We start from the raw sequence: 19,381 nt of genomic DNA on the forward strand, positions 1-19,381 counted from the left end.
GTGTGTGTGTGTGTGTGTGTGTGTGGTCAAGAAGCAGGAGTGCTTTAGGTGACACTGACTGGGATCTGTTAGTAACACCAGTACAAGTTGAACACACACTCTCCAGAACATATAGGTACAGAAACACACAGGCAAGCTTTACATGTCTGCAGGAATTTTACAAGTGGAGCTGATTCTGTCACTGGATGCCCTTGTGTGTGTGACCTTGTGTTAACAAAAACACTACCCACATGGGTGAACTCTGAAAAATTATACACACACAAACACACGCACACATACACACTCACTACATACATTTATATATATATTGTAACTCCTGGCAATCAATCATCTCAGTCCGTCTCGTTTAAAAAGTCTCACACACATAATTATATTTCAGCAATAAGTAGGTCTTTAATGAAGTGTGATGCCATATGAATGACAGAATTGTTACAGGCCAGTTGACATACACATACACCCACACAAATAAATTCACATACACACACAGTGATATACTGTGCAGGGTGTGGTGACACTGATTTCAGGCATGACAGGTTGGCCCAGGAAATGTTACTGGGGTAGTGTGATAACATTGGCTACAAAGACCAGTTCATACACTTGATGTCATCTGCACCTGCAAATAAGATTTAAACAAATGCAGGCGCGCACACGCGCACGCACACACACACGCGTAGACACAAAGTTTGTTTGTCCAGTTCTATTTTTAGACTAATTGCAACTTTCTGAATATTATTTTTGTGAAAAACGTGAACTTGACTGGCCCAGTTATAGACGGCTCAGTTTCCTTTAACAAAGCTGTACTGTGGTTCTGTTTGCCACAGATCTAGTCTGGTTTTTCATGAGCCGTGATCTTCTCTTAGATTTGCACCTAATTTGTCTTTGTGAGACATTTTTGGCATTTCTTGCGTGTTTTTGTGGTAAGTTTTGCATTCCTGCCAAAGACAGAAGGGAATGCTCTCATCCAACTGAAGTCAAAACACTATTATCAAAATTCAAGTGTTCCTGATATTTGTCATTTTATAAATGATATGAATTCACTGTTTTTTCCATTCTTCTTCCATCTTTTTTTCCCTTTCTTCTCTTTAGCTTTAACTAGGCAGCACAAAATATCACAGTGATGAAAAAATATAGTGCAGAATAGATAGAATGATATTGTGAATTGAAACTTTTTTTATGTGCATCTGTGATCCATGTGTGCAAGCGTGCATCAAGGACGCAAGTCTGATAAGATCAAACTTGTGTGTTTTCCCACAGGACCCAGCAACAGATTCAAGTATGAAACACATGATTCAGAGAGAGAGAGAGAGAGAGAGAGAGAGAGAGAGAGAGAGAGAGTCCCTCCACTTACTGTGTAAAATAGGATCCCTACTATAAATCTTAGAAATTTAGAAAAATCTTTACAATCATTAGTTTTTTTCTTATTCCGTCTCTGCACCTTTCCATCAGTTCTATTTTAATGATCTCGCTCTCCTCTTTTTACTTACTCCTTCCTGCCTCCCATGCAGTTTGCCTTTTCCTGGAATGAGATCACCCTTTTTAAACAAAAGTGATAATGATTATTAAAACAAAGCCCTCTAAAATGTATGCAGTCGTCACTCCTGAAGGAGGGACACGCACTCTGAGCTCTTCTGTATTTATTTCTTTTTCTGTGCCTTATTAGGAAAAAAAAGGGGAAAGAGAGTGCTGGTTTGGTTTCAGGATTTTTTTTTTTCAGTTTTACCTTAAACTGAAGCAGACAGAACAACGTGACCAGGAGAAAATGCCAGGGCACCACTAAGAACAGAGTGACTGGCAGAATCATTGCCACGTGTGGTTCAGCATTTGGGTGTCTAATAAGTGAGGTTGTGTGTGTGTGTGTGTGTGTGTGTGTGTGGCTGCGGGAGCCAATGTAGGTATCATGTTGTTATGGCTCCATACTCAAAGACAGAAAGAGAGAGGGAGAGAGATCATGAGTGAACAATAACTCCTGATCTCACCAACTGATGTAACATTCCTCTGCTGGTATGAAACAACTGTGTCATTTCTCTGCCAATTCCAGGACCAATGTGTGAGTTTATCTAGAAACGGCCTTAAAATAGATCTGGAAGCTGAGTCTGTCTGTCGTTATCAGTCCTCACATTAGAAAAGACCACAGGAGACATAGGTCACCCACAGATCACAAGTAATGTAGGTCTGTATGTAGTGTTCGTGTGAACCCATGTCTCTTTATCTGTGTGTGTGTGTGTGTGTGTGTGTGTGTGTGTGTGTGTGTGTGTGTGTGTGTGTGTGTGTGATCCTCCCTGTTCCTTATCCACTACCTCCCACCACTATCTCCACAGAGGCCTCGACAGGCCTTTCAGCTGAGTATGACATCACATGAGATCCTAAAAGAAACGCTGACACTGACCAGACCAAAGGCGCAAAATATGTTAAAACTGTGGCGGTTTCAGTACAAAAACATTACTCAATTTAATAAACTGCAGTACAGAATTTGAACAATCACAGGCAGAAGAAAAACTTAAATGAATTTCCACAGTTGAATTTCAGTGATTCTTTTCACAATCCAAGCTCCACATCATGTAGCCCATGTTAGAAATTAGGTGTTATGTCATACACTGTATTTGAAATAATGTCCAGTCTTCTTTATCCTCTGGCATAGCCTGAGGGCACGAATTCACTGTGGTGAAAGTTGCACAGACCTTATGTGACCTAAAGCCTGGCTACATATAGACACATATAGAATCTATGAATGTAATTTGATTACATTTGCACAGAATGTCCTTTTTCATATAGTGGGTTACCACAGAAGAAGGTAATGAACTGACAGCAAATGCCTAAACATATCACAACTGTGTTTCCTGTGGTTACATAGCAACAAACAAGCAGATTTTATAGAAGCTCACTTTGTAACAGAAACATGCAGCGGTAGACTGGCACCATAAGGAGTCTTAAAAGCAGAACATGAGAGGAAACAGACACATTAAGTTAAACCCCACCAGGGTAGGAGAAAGGAGGCAATGTCTCCAACTGCACTGCAGGTCAACAGTACTTCATGAAAACCCCAACAGAGCACAGGAGTAAGGGGGAGCAGTGCCTCTATAACTAACTAACAACACTCACCACTCGACAGCAAGAGGATGAGCCGACTACCTGCACAACTTACTGTAGCTAACTTCTCTAAACTAAAAAAAAGACTATAAAATACAAATAATTAGATGAGAATAGAACATGTCTTTGAATGACAGAGTGCAAAAGTGAAAATATGGGGGATGTAAGCTAGAATATACTGCTACTATACATATCGTATTGAGTTTAGACAATGGAGGACGTGAAGTCCATTAAAAGTAAATAGCTGGGATGGAGAGGAGATATATTTGAGACAAAATGCTGTAAAATCTTATATGCTGTATGGAACTTTTTACAACATTGCTGTCCTAACATACACATCAAGTGGCACATCAAACATCGATATAATTTTGGGCAGTAAAACAGATGAACAGCCCGGGTACTGTTACAGCGTGTAATTCTTCTTAGATGTTTTCCAAAGATCATAAAAGTAATTTTATGAAACATTACATTCATGCAAACATATATCTTTTAAAGGCAGAGGACAGATGTTTTCTTTTTACATGAAAGTGTAATTCAACTGTTTGGTTTAATGGCAGTGTCTATAGGAGTAAGTTTATTCTTACTGCCTGCTCTGTCTCTGGAGTCACGGGGCAGTAAAACAGTAAATGGGAGAGCCGGAGTCCTGTGTTGTCCTTCAAAATCTAATTTAAACTTTTACAGCTTTGTTTCACAGCAGACTGACCAAGAAGCAAAAGCTGCACACATAAACAGATGAGCTCACATGGAGGTGTTGAGAAAGACACACCGACACAGGGACAGGCAAGCACACGTTGGCATTCAGTCACACACAAAGAGCAAAACACAAACACCGCTAAATTGCCAGACTATTTTTCTTAATACAAACTCAAGCATGCTGTGTTTAAAGCCCTTTTTTCTCTCATTGTTAATGGTTCTTGACCTGATAATGTCCCGTCATGCCTCTTTGCTCACTTCATGGCAACTCCCACACTGAACATTGCCATCATCGTTTAAAAGATTTAAAGTGTAATTGAATAAACTAACGACTCCATGGACTGTAACTGGAGTGTAGCCAGCCTGTTTGCGAAATACATACTAGATATTTCCATGCTGAAACTACACATTTATAGAAATCACAAAACTGAGCTTTCTTACTCACTGCAGCTGACTGACAAACACACTATGACAATCTCAACTAGAACCATACAACTCGAGGAGCACAGAAACACCAGACTGATCCCCAGAGCAAATCTGGATTTATCAAGGTCGTCGTGTCAGTGCCGTCAAACTTATTTAAATTACACAACACAGGTTAAATCCAACAGAGCCAAAGCCCTGGTGTGATTTCATGAGACTCAGATGAAGATTGCATTGTTTAAAGTGTGGGTCCTGGGTAGAAGGAGTTTAGGAATCTCTGCCTTGAAGGCAAATTGAGTACATGCTGGGGCTCCATAAGGGAAACCAGTGGTACTGGGGGGCCCAAACTGGAACATGAGGACATCTGCATGATTCTAGGGGGTCCCAAATGGGATGAATTAAAGCAGAGATTCAGGATTAATGGGCTTTTAGTACTGCGGTTTTTAAAATCTATCCTGCATCCTATGGTCTTAATTAATGTACTTACTACATCAACAATGTGTATTCACAAGGAGAATAAACAGTGGAATACTGAAAGGCAGAGAACTACCTAAAAATAATATTTAATATGAGTGAGAAAGGGAGAAAGACAGAACATTTGAGCCCTGTGTAATTTACATCTTCTTTTCTTCTCTCTGGCAGCTCACATATATTTTTTAAGGCAGCAAAAACAGAAACAAAACAGTACATCAAGCAGAAGAATGAAAGACATGGTAAAGAGACAGCACTCCAGCTGCGTCCAGCAGTCAGTGCTGAGACAGCCTGCCCATCAAAATGATCCACAGCTGGACCAGGAAGTGTTTTCCATATTCAACATCTGGCCTTAGGTCTGTTGAGAGGGTTATGGATATCGATGGGTGTCAGTATCACTCAGACAGATTCACTCACAGATATGCAAGATTTACTGGCTATTTTCCTTAATTTCTTTTTTTTTCGATTATTATTTTTGATTCTACACTCAGTGTCCAACTTTCTGTTTCTGTTTACTTGGCCCATTTCTTGCTTTCGCTCTGTCTGGCTCTCGCTCACTGCCCTCCAGATGTGCTCCGAATGGCACTGAGTCAGATGCCTAAGAAACCTATGTGACAGTGATACAACAGTGATCATAAAATGATCCTGGCTCTGACATTGAACAAATACCTGAAGTTATGGAATTCCTTCAGGTTCTTTTTTCCACTATAAAATCATAGTATTTTCAACAGATGAGCACGAGGAAGGATGGTGGAAATGGTGGAGAAAAAAAAGTCAGGAAGGGATGACAGGGGACAAGGTACGCACTAGAATGTCAATGTGCACCCCCCTACATCTTATATATTTATACATATACATACATATTGTTTGTTATTAACACATACTATATTGAAAAGTAACACAGATACATATTGGTATCCCAAGAACACGCATAGAGGTGTTCAAAACTACACATGCTCCTTAGGATTACACCCTCTGCCTGAGTTGAACATGGTGTCATCTGATTATGTAACAAAATCAGGGCAAAACTATATACACAGTGAGTCATTTGGCTGAATTTAAACATGTCCCAGCCAAACTGAACTGATAACACAGCAGGGATAAAGCTTAACGTGAGAACTGTAAGAGAAGATGGCAAATAGTGTCTGAGAGTGTATTGTGTTTCAAAACATGTTGATTACAATTTATTATAGAGTCATTTATAACTATAATTTGAAGCTTATTTTATTTGGAACAAAACTGCTGAGTGTACAGTTTATGTTCTGACTGCGCCTTACACCCTGAAACTCACTTATAGTAATTATTATTTTTCTCTTAATCAGTCCAGATGATTCTCCACACTGCTCCAGCTGCCCATTTGGGTATTGTTCAACAGGGCTGGCTGGCCTAAAGATGAGAGGATGAGAGCACTTGGCTTACTGTAAGATATATTTGGCAAATAGCGGAGAAGAATTAAAAAAGCTGAGACAGATGAGCTTAACACAGTGTTCTTGGCCTCAAAATATCTATGGGCTACCTTCACAGACCCCTAATGTTCTTGGGATTTGTATTTTCTTTGGCAAAAACAACAGACTAACAGAAGACAGGCAGAGACAGGTGTGTTTAGCTGTAGCTGCATTCTCGTGGTATTAGGATATTACTGGCCAATACTACAAGCCTAGCCAGACATGATGGCCGTCAGCTTTAGATGATCTTTGGCAAATACTAGAGAGCAGTGAAAGACAGAGACAGGTGAACCCAGTTTAGCACTCTTGGCTTTGGAACATCTTTGGCAAATATCAGAGCTGAGTAAGTGGCAATGGCAGCTGCACAGAGAGTGTCTATTAGAAAAGAGGATTTGCATTGAGTTCTGAATTTCCGCATCTACAGTGCAAGTCTTAGAAGTTCTAACAGATCAGGCCATTCATATAGTTGTTTTACTGGTAAGTGACACATTTTGACTAGTTTTATTTATTTATTTATTTATTTTTTTTTTTTTTTTTTTGGGGGGGGGGGGGGGGGTGTCTGCTTGCATATTGGGACATATGGCAATACAGCATCTTATGTAGATAGTAAGTGAGTTTAAATATATACGACTTCTTGGCCTCTAGTCTGACAATTGTGCTATCAATTACCTGCAGTGAGAAAACAATATTGGTAAAGCCAGTGAGAACAATGTGAGAAGGTGGAGATGCTGTATATAAAATGATAAGCCAGCCACATTCATCAGAGCTCCACCAGCTTCCAGACCAAAAAAATCACATCTACCTGATCACAAACAGGGTTCAAACTAATATAATTTTAGGCACAGGAAAAGAAGCACCCTGGTGGCTCCGGGTTGAAGGCGCAGGCACCACAACATCACAGATTTGCCTGTGGCCCTGAGACTTTCTCTCTCACCCTCATTTCCTGACATCTCTGCTGTCTGCTTTCTGATGAAAGCATAAAATACACAAAACAATAAAACATTTTTCACCTCACAACACAGCCCTTACACTGCACTGCTCTTACAGAAGTTTCCATTACCACCTGAGTTAAGATAAAGCACCACCTTCAAAAAAAAATGGGAACAACAATTTCAGATTAGGGGTTCTTATTTTTTTAACATTACTCTTTGTGGATCACTGTGATGAATGTTTTTTTTCTATTCACACCCGTGTCCCCCTTCATAGGGAGTTGCCTCTCTTTGCTCTGAAACACGTCAGCAGGCCAAATGTTTACATGTATTTTTGTAACAGCAGTTTTTTTGTAAATGGGGAATCCAATAATCTCTCTCCTTCAAAGCCAGGCTTGTTTAAACATGCTGTTCTTGTTACACGCAGGTCAGTTCCAAGTAAGCATGCCGTCCATACTAGGTTTCATTTCAAAGGGTAAGCTAAAAACAGGCAATAGATCATTTGATTGCGGTACTAGTCTTGCTTACAAACAGGTAACTGACCCATACCTCCTATACATCAAATGACCAATTATGAAATTGGTACATTCTCATATTTCTAATACAATGAGAGGTCATTAGTTATGTACAGTATGTGCACACAGCCAATTTCAGATTTCATTGTGAGGACTATTACATCATAAACAACCAATCTGAAATTGGACCGAGTAGGAATTTACATCTATACTTTCTAAAGAAAAAATTACATCCAACTCCCAGTATATATCCAGCTATAAATATCCAGTAACTAGCCACTAGACTATAATTATATACTGGTGGTACACTCTGCTGCACTAGCTTAAGGTAAACTGACATCATCAACGTGCATGTGTGTGCCTGTTTGCTGGACACGTGGGTGTGCACAAGCATCAGCATATGCACATACAGCCCAGGGATCTCATTATCACTATTCATAGAACACAGTGTAAACAAAATGAAAACATATACCCCAACCCTACATAAACTTCCCTCACCCAACTCCTTGCCAACACATGAGGAGCCAACTTCCAGACTCAAAATAACTTAAGCGGCTGCCAGTGTGAGACCTGTGTGTATGTGTGCTTGCTTATGTGTGTATGTGTAGGTTTGTGTGCATGTGTTGGCTATAGGAGTAAATATTAAAGTGTACCATACCCCCTGCAACAAATAATCAACATTTACACTATTGTTCTTTGCCTCTTTTGCACGCATGTAACATGTCGATGAGGAGTTCAAATTAATATCTGTGCAGGATACAGAGCTGAGGTGAGCTAAACGTTCTTACTAACTGATGTGTGCGTTTGTGCATGTGGAGGGGAGTGCGTAAATCAGTGCCACCACAGCAAAACAACAACACCACTGCGCAGCAATCCAGACTAATTGTGTTTATCCATGACTTATTATGGCCTGTCCTTGTGGCTTTCTACATGAATGCACGAGATCTCACTATTATAAATGCATGTGAGGACTCCACCATGGAGACACTCAGTCACGGAGAAAAGGCTAGTCAAACACTGTAATTATCCTGGTTGAGGTCCTTTCAACAGGGTGAGATCTCAACTCTGATAAAAAGAGAAGTGGAACCAATTAACTCAACACAACACAAAAGCTCCCTCCCGACCTTTCTTCTTTGCGTGATAGCTTGTTTATTCAAATCATGGCTTTGTTTCATTTGCTGTGTACTGTGATGTGCTTACGTGTATGTGGGTGAGTACATCGGGTCAACTGTGTTTCAGTTTGTACCCTTTAACTCCCTCAAACACATCAAGACCTTGAGACTGTGCCATTACTAGTGAAAAACACTCACACACTCACACACACATGCGCACGGGCCCATTAAATAGTCAAATGGGCTTCGAAAAGACTTCACTGTGGGGAATAAAGCATTTAGCCAGACACTGGCAGTTCATAACACTGAAACACAAAGGTGGTTTTGTTGAGGGACTGGATGATTGGTTGAAATGAACAGTTTAGTACGTTGGTGCGCCTCTACAGAGAATAATTATATCGGCAGAGAGCCTAATTTAAGTGTTGAAACGTTTTGATTGCATTATACTAGAGGGACAGCTTCAGGACAAAGCCATCAGCAAGGAGGAAATGTCCTGCTTTTGTAATTCCTCTGACACTTCCAAATGTGACTCCATTCTCTTAGCTTTCACTTCCACCCTGCTGTCAAACTTCACCTCTATTTTTGTTCTTCCATTTCATTGCCATTGCCAATGTCCATTTCTCAGTTTCCTTTCCCTTCTTTGTCCATTTCCTCTTTCCTGCCTTCTCTCCTTCCTCTGCTTTCTTTCCATATAACTCTCCTCTGCCATCTTTTATCATCTCTCAAATACAACGCCCTCAGTCCACACAGAAAACACACCTCTGCTCTACATTATCAGTTTTCTGCCCACCACCTCTCTTGTTCCTCCAACCATTCACATAACTTTCTGTCTCACTCTGTTGAAGTTGCAGCAATTGGTTGTTTGAAAGAAAATTAATCTGCAACTATTCTGATTTGTTTCAGTCATTTTTGATGCAAAAACTGATAAATATTCTCCAGGTTCTTATATATGATGATATGCCAATTCTCTCCCTCATATTTGACAGTAAATAAAATATACTGAGGTTTTGGACTGATGGTTGAACACAACAAACAATCAGTTTGGGCACTGGGAAGTTGGGACAGGCGTTTTTCACTTCCTCTTTTTTATTTTTTTTATTTTTATATTTCATACACTAAATGATTAATCAAGAAAATAATCAGCAGATTAATCAATTAAAATAATCATTAGTTGCACCTGCACTGACAAGATTCAGTAGAATATATCAGAACGTGAGCAACCATCTCTTTGACAGTCTAATTGTGTGTGAATGTGTGTGTATGTGTGTGTGTGCATGTGTGTATATGCGTGTATATGTTATGGACACATGTGCTCCACATGTGTCTGATATCTCCGTCAAAGTAAAACAGTCCATCTAGCAAACAAGATATTGGTTGTTTTTATTGGTCTCATCAAATAGAATTCAGTTTGACACTGAAGATAAGAATGGAAAAAAGATTAATTGAAAAAATAAATTCCCAGAAACTCAACTGCATTTTTTCTACAGCTGTGCGTCAGTATCCATAGTAAAACTTTAGGAACATCTAAGAAACTAAACATGGAGCAGTGATGTTTTAACATTCTCGCCTGGTGCCATCAAGCAGGGTGATCCATAGTTTATCTGTCCCTTTCATCTCTTTGGCATGTTGTTACTTCCATTTGCCTCCCTCAACTTATTTAAGCTCTTTCCATTCGTCCTTCATTCCTATTTTTTGTTTCTTTCGGTCTTTCTACCTCACTGTCTTAGCAGGAGAGCTGGACACACACTGACACTGTTTGACAGAAAGCCATGGAGGCTTCAAAGGTTGTGAAGCAAAAGTTTGTGTTTTGAGAGCTATTATTAACAGAACAATACAAAGTGCATTCCTAGACAGAAGACAAACTCTGGCAAAGATTGAACTGTTAAGTAAAACAACAAACACTTTGGATCAGTTACCATTACTAATGTATTCCCTTACTGTTGGTCCACGTCTGTGGGAAATGTATTTTATTCAGTCTTAGAGAAAGAGGCATCTATACGACTGAATTTACAGATGTACAAGAAAAATATGCTAAAAGGCGGTATCAAACAGGAAACTAAATCATTGTATGTGATACCAAGGATACTGATCTTTGAAAGCCTACAGAATCTCCCTTCCACTCTCTTGGTCACAAGAGGTAAAGCAACAGACTTACAGCCGTGTAATTCAATTTACACACCACATTGCCAGACAATTGTAAATAAATATAGTTCAGCTCAATATGCATAGATGTAGGATTAAAATGCACACACACAGGAAATATATACGTCTGGGAACTCAGCATGTATAATAGTCATCCTGAAACTAAGTGAAGCAGAAACTTTACAATTGTTAAATAACGGAGACAGAAACAATGAAACTGGGAAGTATTTTTCCTGATCTTTTTAGGATTAAAAACACAAACTTGATAAAAGACTGCGGTCTTTTTCCAGTTCCTCGTTTATAAGGGAATTGTTCACGGATCAAAGAAAATGATAAAACAGCCTTTGATGTGTCTGAAATCTGCCTATGAAGCAGAAAACCTCTCTGATGTGAATATTTTTGTAAAAATCTGTTTTTAACAGGGGAACCAGCTGAAAGGGGCGACTGCCAGAGCACCTTCAAAAATCTGAAGCACAAGTTTGTAAAAGAGAATCGAAGAATATCAAATATGCTGCTCATCAAGGTGAAATCTTCAAAATTTGAACTTGGGGTGAATGAAACACCAACAAACTGATGTTGTTTTGGCACCTGTTACCTGCAATTTCATCACTGCCTGCTTTACTCTAATCTGTCTTTCCACCATAGAAATAAAGAAAGTCTCACTGACAGCTACATAAATGTTGGTGTGTGATGATTGCGCTGGTAACCATGGTGTTTGCATTCATGCATTTATCTGGTTTAACTTAACAGTTAATAAATCCCGGTTCTGTTCCAGGTTTTTTTTACTGGATGGAGAGGGGGGTCAGTGCCAGGATAATTTGGCCCTCCTTACATCTGCCATGTCATCTTTAACAATAATTGTAGCCAGGGCAAATTCAGCCATATATGTCAGTTTAAATTTTTCTTGTAGAGACAACTTCACTACAGCTTTTCCTTTTCTTGTCCTTCACACATCTGCTGTCCATCTCTTCTTCCCCATCATCCCTTTATTTGGAAAAGGAATAACAACCTGTCTCCTTTTAAAATACACACACACAGACGCCACATGCATTGTTAACACATCACACTGTTATCATTCCTTTTGCTATCTGACCCAGTGACAAACCCAATCAAAATCTACAGACGGAAAGGAAAAATGAAAATAGAAGCACGTGACGCCTATGAAAACTAACAGAAACAAGACACTAGATTGGTTCTTTCCATTACGCATCTAAACCCATTAAAGTCCAGATGTTGACCTTGGCATGACACGCTTTGAATATACAGTACGTCTAACTCACAGTGCCAATGAATGCCAAGCAACAAACAGAAAGAAACCATGAAACTCTGATCTTATTTCTTATTTTAAACGGAGTCTGGAGAAGACACAGTGATTACTGTCAATCTCCTGGACCCTTAAGCATCCTTGTAAAGCAGAAGCTGGAGCCAGCTGTCCCAAGAGTGGCTGCCTGGTCACACAGCCTTAATAATAAAATACTGCCACTTCATGAAACAAGCCATTCCATGTGTTTCAAATAGGGCATGAATCAACCCTTCAAGTCTGCCTGATGTCTGCCACAGACACAGTGAAACAGAACAGATATACTGTATAACTGGTCCCGCAAACAAGCACACCCATACATGACATCTGTTCAGTTACACTTGGCACTTGGCAGCTAGTTTGGCGCCTTAATGAAGTAATTAGATACCAGTCTTTAACAGTTTGTCACTTCAGTTGTAAAATGTAAAACAATTAAAAGCTTAATAATCATTAAATGAAAAGTTTGACAATTTGGGAAATGTGCTTGTTTTCTGTCTTGCTGAGAGTTAGACCACAAACTTAAAAAATCTGCCTATCAGGTAGCTAACTACCTCTGGAGCTCGAAAGCAAGTTGTGGTTTCGCAGGGAGGTTATGAGCTGGACTATGTCTTAGCTAGGCACTGTTTTATTTTCCTTACCTTTGGACATTTTTTATGCTAAGCTAAGCTAACCGTCACCTGGCGCTGAAGACACTTCAGAGTGTCACTCTCATATCAACCTTTTTCACTGTGCCAAACCTCAGATGCACAGGAATGTTGAAGCTATTAGTTATCCACTTATCCACATGTTCTCAGGCAGCTTTAGTGAGACAAACTATATAAGCAGATGCAGTGTGATGCAGTGTGCTATTGTTCCACAATATAAATCAAGAGCCAGGGCTTGGAACACTTCTCAGCACAAACCACACTTGCCCTAATCAGTTTTAAACTCATTTTTGTGAAAATCCATCAGTAAGACACATTTTGTGATGTTTGATGAATATGCTTTGATGTGCTGCATTGTATATTCGAAATAATCATAATCAAAGCATAGAGTCAAATGAATGCTTCTGTTTCCTGCAAAAACAATTTCGGTTCAAGTGGCCACGTCGTTGTCAGCAAAGCCTGGTGACCTTCCTCGGTGTAAAAACTTTGGCTGCTCATCAAAATATGAACCCCCACTTTGACAAATAGCTCATCTACCAGTGACCTTTAGCCAAGTGTTACGACCTGTTTCCCTCATTATAGAAAACAGTTTGACCATGGATGTCTTTCACTACCAGTAACACACACACATGGAAACCTACAGACTGACCTTGAGTTACTTTAAGCCTTGTGATAGCATGTGTTCTCTGCCACACTCGAGCAAAAGTAAACATATTCAGTCTGTCATCATTTGGACTCAAATTAAAGGACATGCTCAGTTAGCCTCAAATGAGGGGAGGGGTGAAGGAAAGAATAAAAGTCATCAAGGGAGGACAGAATGTGAAATCCAGACACAGAGACAAGCAGAGATTAAGCGATACAATGAAACAAAAAGAAAAGCAAACTGAGCGTTTTACTACTTCAGTCTATTCTGATTTCATGTGTAGCAAAATAAATTCATCACGTTCTACCTGTGTATGCGCCATACACTGTAAATCTGCTCTTTCTTTCATGATTTTGCCTCCAAAAGGACAAGTGTAGGAGCCCTAAATGTCTCACAGTGTTTGAATGAAAACACACATATGCCTACAAGTGCTGCCAAAGAACCAGACAATTCATACCACATGCGAACCAATATGAAGCCAGACAAACGCACACACACACACACACGCACACAGGCACTGTAACACAACTGCTTGTGATAAATCAGCTCCACTGTACAACAGGATTCCACCAAATAGTGAAGAGTAGGCCGTGGGGAAGATGGGGTGGTCCACACATGTGATGCTCTCGTTGTGATTTCAGTGATTCCTCTTTCCTTTAGGGAATGGGAGATCAGGCAGAACTAATGGTGCTGCTGTGTGTTAGAGCTAAGATTAACTCCTACAACAACACTGAACATCTGCCTGGACGCGGGATGTCTGGAGTTGAAAGGGGAAGCATGGCCTTTAAATTTGACGCAGAGACTGGTTGTTAGGGAGGGTTTCAAAGGGAGTGTATGGATCCTGTGTTGTCACTTGAGATAAATGGCTAGCCGCTCACATTCACACGTTAAATCATTGTAAAGTGAAGTGGCTTGGTTACAGACACACATGCACACACAGTGTGAGGTCATAGCTTACTTCTGCAGGGTGAGGCTGAGGTTGTCAGTGCAGCTCTTGATCTTGTTCTGGGCCTCCAGGTGGTTCATGCCGTCTGTGGCGATGCCGTCGATGGACAAAACCATGTCACCAACAGCCATACGAGCTTTAGCTGCCTTCCCACCATCCGTCAGCTGCAAAAACCACAAACAGTTTAAATTATCACCAGCAACGTCACAGTCAGGATTATTAAGCATGAGGGTGGGTCAAGGTGATGTCGGAACTTCACATCCACTCTGTAGTTATCACAAGATTTATGGATCCATTCCATAACACATGTATTTGGGCAAAGATAATGAAAGACTTGGTTCTTTACCACATGATGGAGAATACTGTACATTCACTGATGTGTGTTTAATAGCAGGGGCCTTCATTTTGAAGTTACTTTTGTTTCTTCTTTATGACCTGTTGTGATGTTTGGCTTACAGCTTGTTAGAGAAAAAAGAAAGTCTCTTAACACACTGTGTGAGAAAAAACATCACAGTGAAAATATAATGCTTGTGTCTAATGTTTCCACTACTGTTTATAATGTAGCCATTTCGCATTGGTGGGTTGTTTAATCGAAATGATGACAACGGCTGAGTGAACGCTCAATTTTAAATTAGATCACAACAAATGTAGAAATAATGAACTGAAAGTTATATCTTCATGAATGTAGCATATGGACGTTGACATAGCACAGGGCATTTTTTAGAGTTTAGAGCCAAATTTCAAAAGCGCAACAGCAGCAGTTTAACTAAGAGGTTCCAGTGCTGCTGTTTTGTAATGTCTGCTTCAAGCTAATTAATGAAGCTTATCCTGACACATACTTTACTGTTACAATAAAGATCAAGTAAAGTGAATCTAGTCCTAGTAAAAAGCAATTACTCCATTATTCTCCGTACAAAATACTGTTAAAAAGGTGACAAATAGCTAATGGGACACTACATGGTGGAGACACATACCAGTTTTATGGGCTTTGTGGAAACAACAATTACAAGCCAGACATCTCTCAGTTTGCACACATCATAAAATATGCATACACTCCATTTCTCTTGTCTCTGGTTTTCAGTGTCTTCCATGATTTTTGAGGGATGCTTTAAATATCAGCATCTAAACAAAGTGTAATTGCTGCACTTCCACTCTGGAGGAAGCTGGTTAATTTGAAACAGATTCAAGCCACACAAAAGAACTCATGTCGAACCGCAGGCCTGGTATTTAATACCAACCCTGCTGTTCAACATGGCTTCAACATGCACAATTCCTGTGCTGTATTAATTCTGTTTGTTTCAGTAATGTTGAATATATAATTATAATTATGCAGGGGGAACAATTATAACATTTTCCACTCATATGTGGCGTTGTTGTCCATTTATTTGTGAGCAATACTCAACATATTTTGTAAACAAGTGTTGGAGAACAGTTGCGGGGCAACTAAGCATTTAACAGGCAGATAAATTGGCCTGAATTCACACCAAAATAAAATCAAATTAGATTAAATGTGTCATTATGTGTTCTCTATTTTTGTGCTGAAACTAACCCTATTTCCTTCTTGGTTAAGTTAAAGTGTTTTCTAAGTAGATTTATACACGTGAGACACACAAAATTTGTAAGCAACAGTGGCACAAATGGAAAAAAAAGGCAAAACAATTGATATTCCTTTAATTCCTGCCGCCAACAGACAGGGCGACACACTGTGTTAGCATGTGTCATATAAGCCAGAGTCCCTCTTATCAGCACGCTGAGGGAGGAGAGTGACAAATTTGGAAATGTGCGTCTGATGTTACACTCTCTATCTAGTCTTTTTCCCATGACGCTAAAGCACTGTATGTGGGAACAACGTGAAGGTATTACTATAACGACTTACATTCATAACAATTATTGCCATGCAATGAATTTACAGCCAAAGTGTGAGCAACAAAACACACTAACAGCTTGGTCTTGTGTGTTTGTTTCGTTATTAATAAAATAGCACCTGGATATTGTTTATTATTAGAGAACAAAAGCACCTTGCAGCTGCAGTTCTGACCATTCTTGGTCACACACAAGGTCCAAGTGTGTCCAAAGGGGAGTGAGGTCATTTGTTTCTTTTGACACCATGAAAAAGGGCCACACGGACCACTTCACTGAACACACACATGCACACACAGACCACTTTTGTGGTTGTTCTTGCTAAGAAGTGCCTCTTACTCTTACTGACTATACATCAAGTGCAGCTATTGAATTTGGTGGCTCTTTAAGAAAATGTGTTTCTACTGAATCTGAAGTGACACTCAAGGATGAGAAAGTGTAACAAGGGTTTAGATCTAGGGACATCTTTGGTGTGTTACATCCCCCTCTGTCTATTTCCTTTGCCTCTATATTTGTCACTCACACACACACACAGACACACACACACACACACACACCCACACACACACACACACACACCCACACACACACACACACACACCCACACACACACACACACACACCCACACACACACACACACACAAAGACAGACAGACAGACAGACACAGGCAGGGCTAATAAAAGAGGCTCTGCACTCGGATTAGTGTTAAGGCTCTGCGGTCCCAACCTTTTATAGTCATATTAGCCCAACACACGCAACATCACTCATCACCACTCACAACCACAGAAGGCAGGAAGAAGAGGGTAATAAGGGATCGACTTGACATTGATTAAAATTGCGGGGACGGAAAGGAAGGGAGAAAGAGAGGGAGAGGAGGAAAAAAAAATGCGACTGAGTATTTTGAATCTGTGGGCTCTTTCTTCTTCTGTACATTTGGACCCATTTCCAGGGGTGTGTTCATGCTAACCACTCTGGCACTATTATGGACCAAACTCTCGCCACAAAATGTTCAATTATATGTTTTCCCCAATTAGTGCTCCGTTCCTGCCCCTTACCCACACAAATGCTACCTCTCTCTCTCACCACATACATAGAGAAACACTCACCCGGACTCATGAAACACTGCTCTGTTTCCCTCTGCATCAAAAGGAAACTGCAGCCATACAAGAGAGTTCAACTGATTTTGAACAGGAGAACATACATCAGGCAGAGATGAAAAACATTTTTAATTCGTGCTGTAAGTATTTAATATGTCTTGATTCAATATAAGTCTAAAGGAATTGTTCTTGCTGGTAGGAGATCTGTTTTCAAAAGCAAACATTTGCTTTCAATCACTTTGATTAAAAAGATTTCAGAGCTCAAAGTAGTTTCAATTTTCATATCAAAGAGAGAGAGCAACAAATCACTGAGAAAATCAGAAACAGAAATCTAAATAATCTGCCTATGCAAGAAACCAAGCACTTAAAGTTTCCCAGGGTACTTGATTTATGGCTTTGTTTCTTTGTCCATGACAGAAAACAGCAGCTTTAACGCAACGCACATATCCATATAAGGAGGAGAATATATGTAGAATACACACGCATACAGTACATGTACTTCTCTGACAGCAGCTGAGCAGTGCTCCCAAATTCGCAGAGACATCAGTTCACACATGACCACAATTTTTATCAATGATCCACCACCAACACAAACATCCCAAAACAGAGAAAACTAAAACAGTTGAGAAAGAGAATAGAGATATCCCTTCACCTCAGTCCTGTCAGACTGGGACTTGTTAATCTCACAATTTGAATTTACACCCAGAAGAAGCCTGCACTAAAATCCTTGTCAGAAAATGGCAGAAGATGTATGAGTGGATAGAAAAGCCTACTCTTAAGCAAGCTCTAATATAGATTTTCTACATGGATCAAATGTTAAACGGGGAGTGAACATTGTGCTTACATTAATGAGGTGGCCAGACATTTCTCCTACTTCTTCCTTTGCTCCAAATGAGCAGGAGTCATAATTCCTACAGCCACTCAAGGGATTTGTCACTTCAACGTAAACAAAGCTTGTTTTGGGATATTTGCTGAAACAACTGATGCCGTCATTTTTCTTGGGAGGACAGTCACATCTCTAAAGAAATGCTAATGTTGCTCTACGTCTGCTATTTTTAAAAACAAGTTCACCAACTTTATAAGGGTAAAAGTCTGTGTTTTTCAAGTTGTTGTGGAATTCTCCTGCCCTTAAGTGGCCAAAAGAATCAATGTCTTTGCGCAGCTTTAGTTAAATGTCACAATTAATAAAAGCTGCTTTTACGTTTAGTTTTTTTTTCTTACAAAATCCTTTATATTCTGTATTTCCATCATACACTACCTGTGTGTAAAATCCCCCTGCCTCATTATATATTCATGCAAAAGTGAAAGGGTCAATACTTGTGTCATCACTTATTCAAAAGAATCAGAAACACACGTGCAGTGTGTTAAAAGCCTGCACATATGAACTTGCCATTGTGCTTCCAGCTATGTCAGTTTTCAACACATATGCTGTCTGATTTAAGTGCTTTGAAAAAAAAAATCTAGTTTCCACACATAGCAATAAAGGTTTACTGGAGTCCTGCAACATTGTCTGGTTTGAGCATAACACTGACCAGTTGAAGAGCTTTGAATAATGCCTGCTTTCAGCACAGGGAGTGACAGTGATGACAGGCAGATGGTTCATGTCACGCTATGACTGAAAAGCTGAGAGCAGGAGACACAATTACCTCACTCACACTTTCAAAAAGCTGCTCCCATGTGCCAGCCTTCAGAAATATTTATTTTAGTTCAACCTTGCTGCGTCAGGACTAGACATTAGGTTATCTTTTAGTGTGAGCCTACATGTCAGGAAATGTTCCTGTATTGCATGTTTAAAATTGTAATTCGGAAAAAAAATGTCCAAAAACCCTTGCGTAATGTTTTTCTATCAATATAACATTTTATCAACAACCTTATTATTTATTGGCCAGCTCCCCGCTTATAACCACAATAGGGACATTAAAATGAAGTGTGCAGGAAAATAACATGACAACTGCAGTGCTCTGATCTCTTAGCAACACAGAAAACAGCAAAAATAACAACAACAAAAAAGCCGTTATATGAAGAAGCACAGTTATGTGAAGAACAGACAGATTGAAGGGTAGTCAGATGAG

At 39.7% G+C, this 19,381-nt stretch overlaps 1 protein-coding gene across 4 annotated transcripts in view; it reads right to left on the reverse strand.

Moving 5' to 3' along the window:
* pdlim5 (PDZ and LIM domain 5) overlaps positions 1 to 19,381 on the reverse strand; it is a 61,417-nt gene that overhangs the window by 31,749 nt on the left and 10,287 nt on the right. For all 4 annotated transcript variants that reach the window (XM_022757676.1, XM_022757677.1, XM_022757675.1 and 1 more), the window contains exon 3: positions 14,363 to 14,514. In XM_022757676.1, coding sequence (XP_022613397.1) covers positions 14,363 to 14,514 — 152 coding nt within the window. The remainder of the gene's footprint in view (positions 1 to 14,362; positions 14,515 to 19,381) is intronic.

The sequence above is a fragment of the Seriola dumerili genome, unplaced genomic scaffold (assembly GCF_002260705.1).
Source record: "Seriola dumerili isolate Sdu_G_001 unplaced genomic scaffold, Sdu_1.0 BDQW01000290.1, whole genome shotgun sequence".
Classification (NCBI taxonomy): Eukaryota; Metazoa; Chordata; class Actinopteri; order Carangiformes; family Carangidae; genus Seriola; species Seriola dumerili.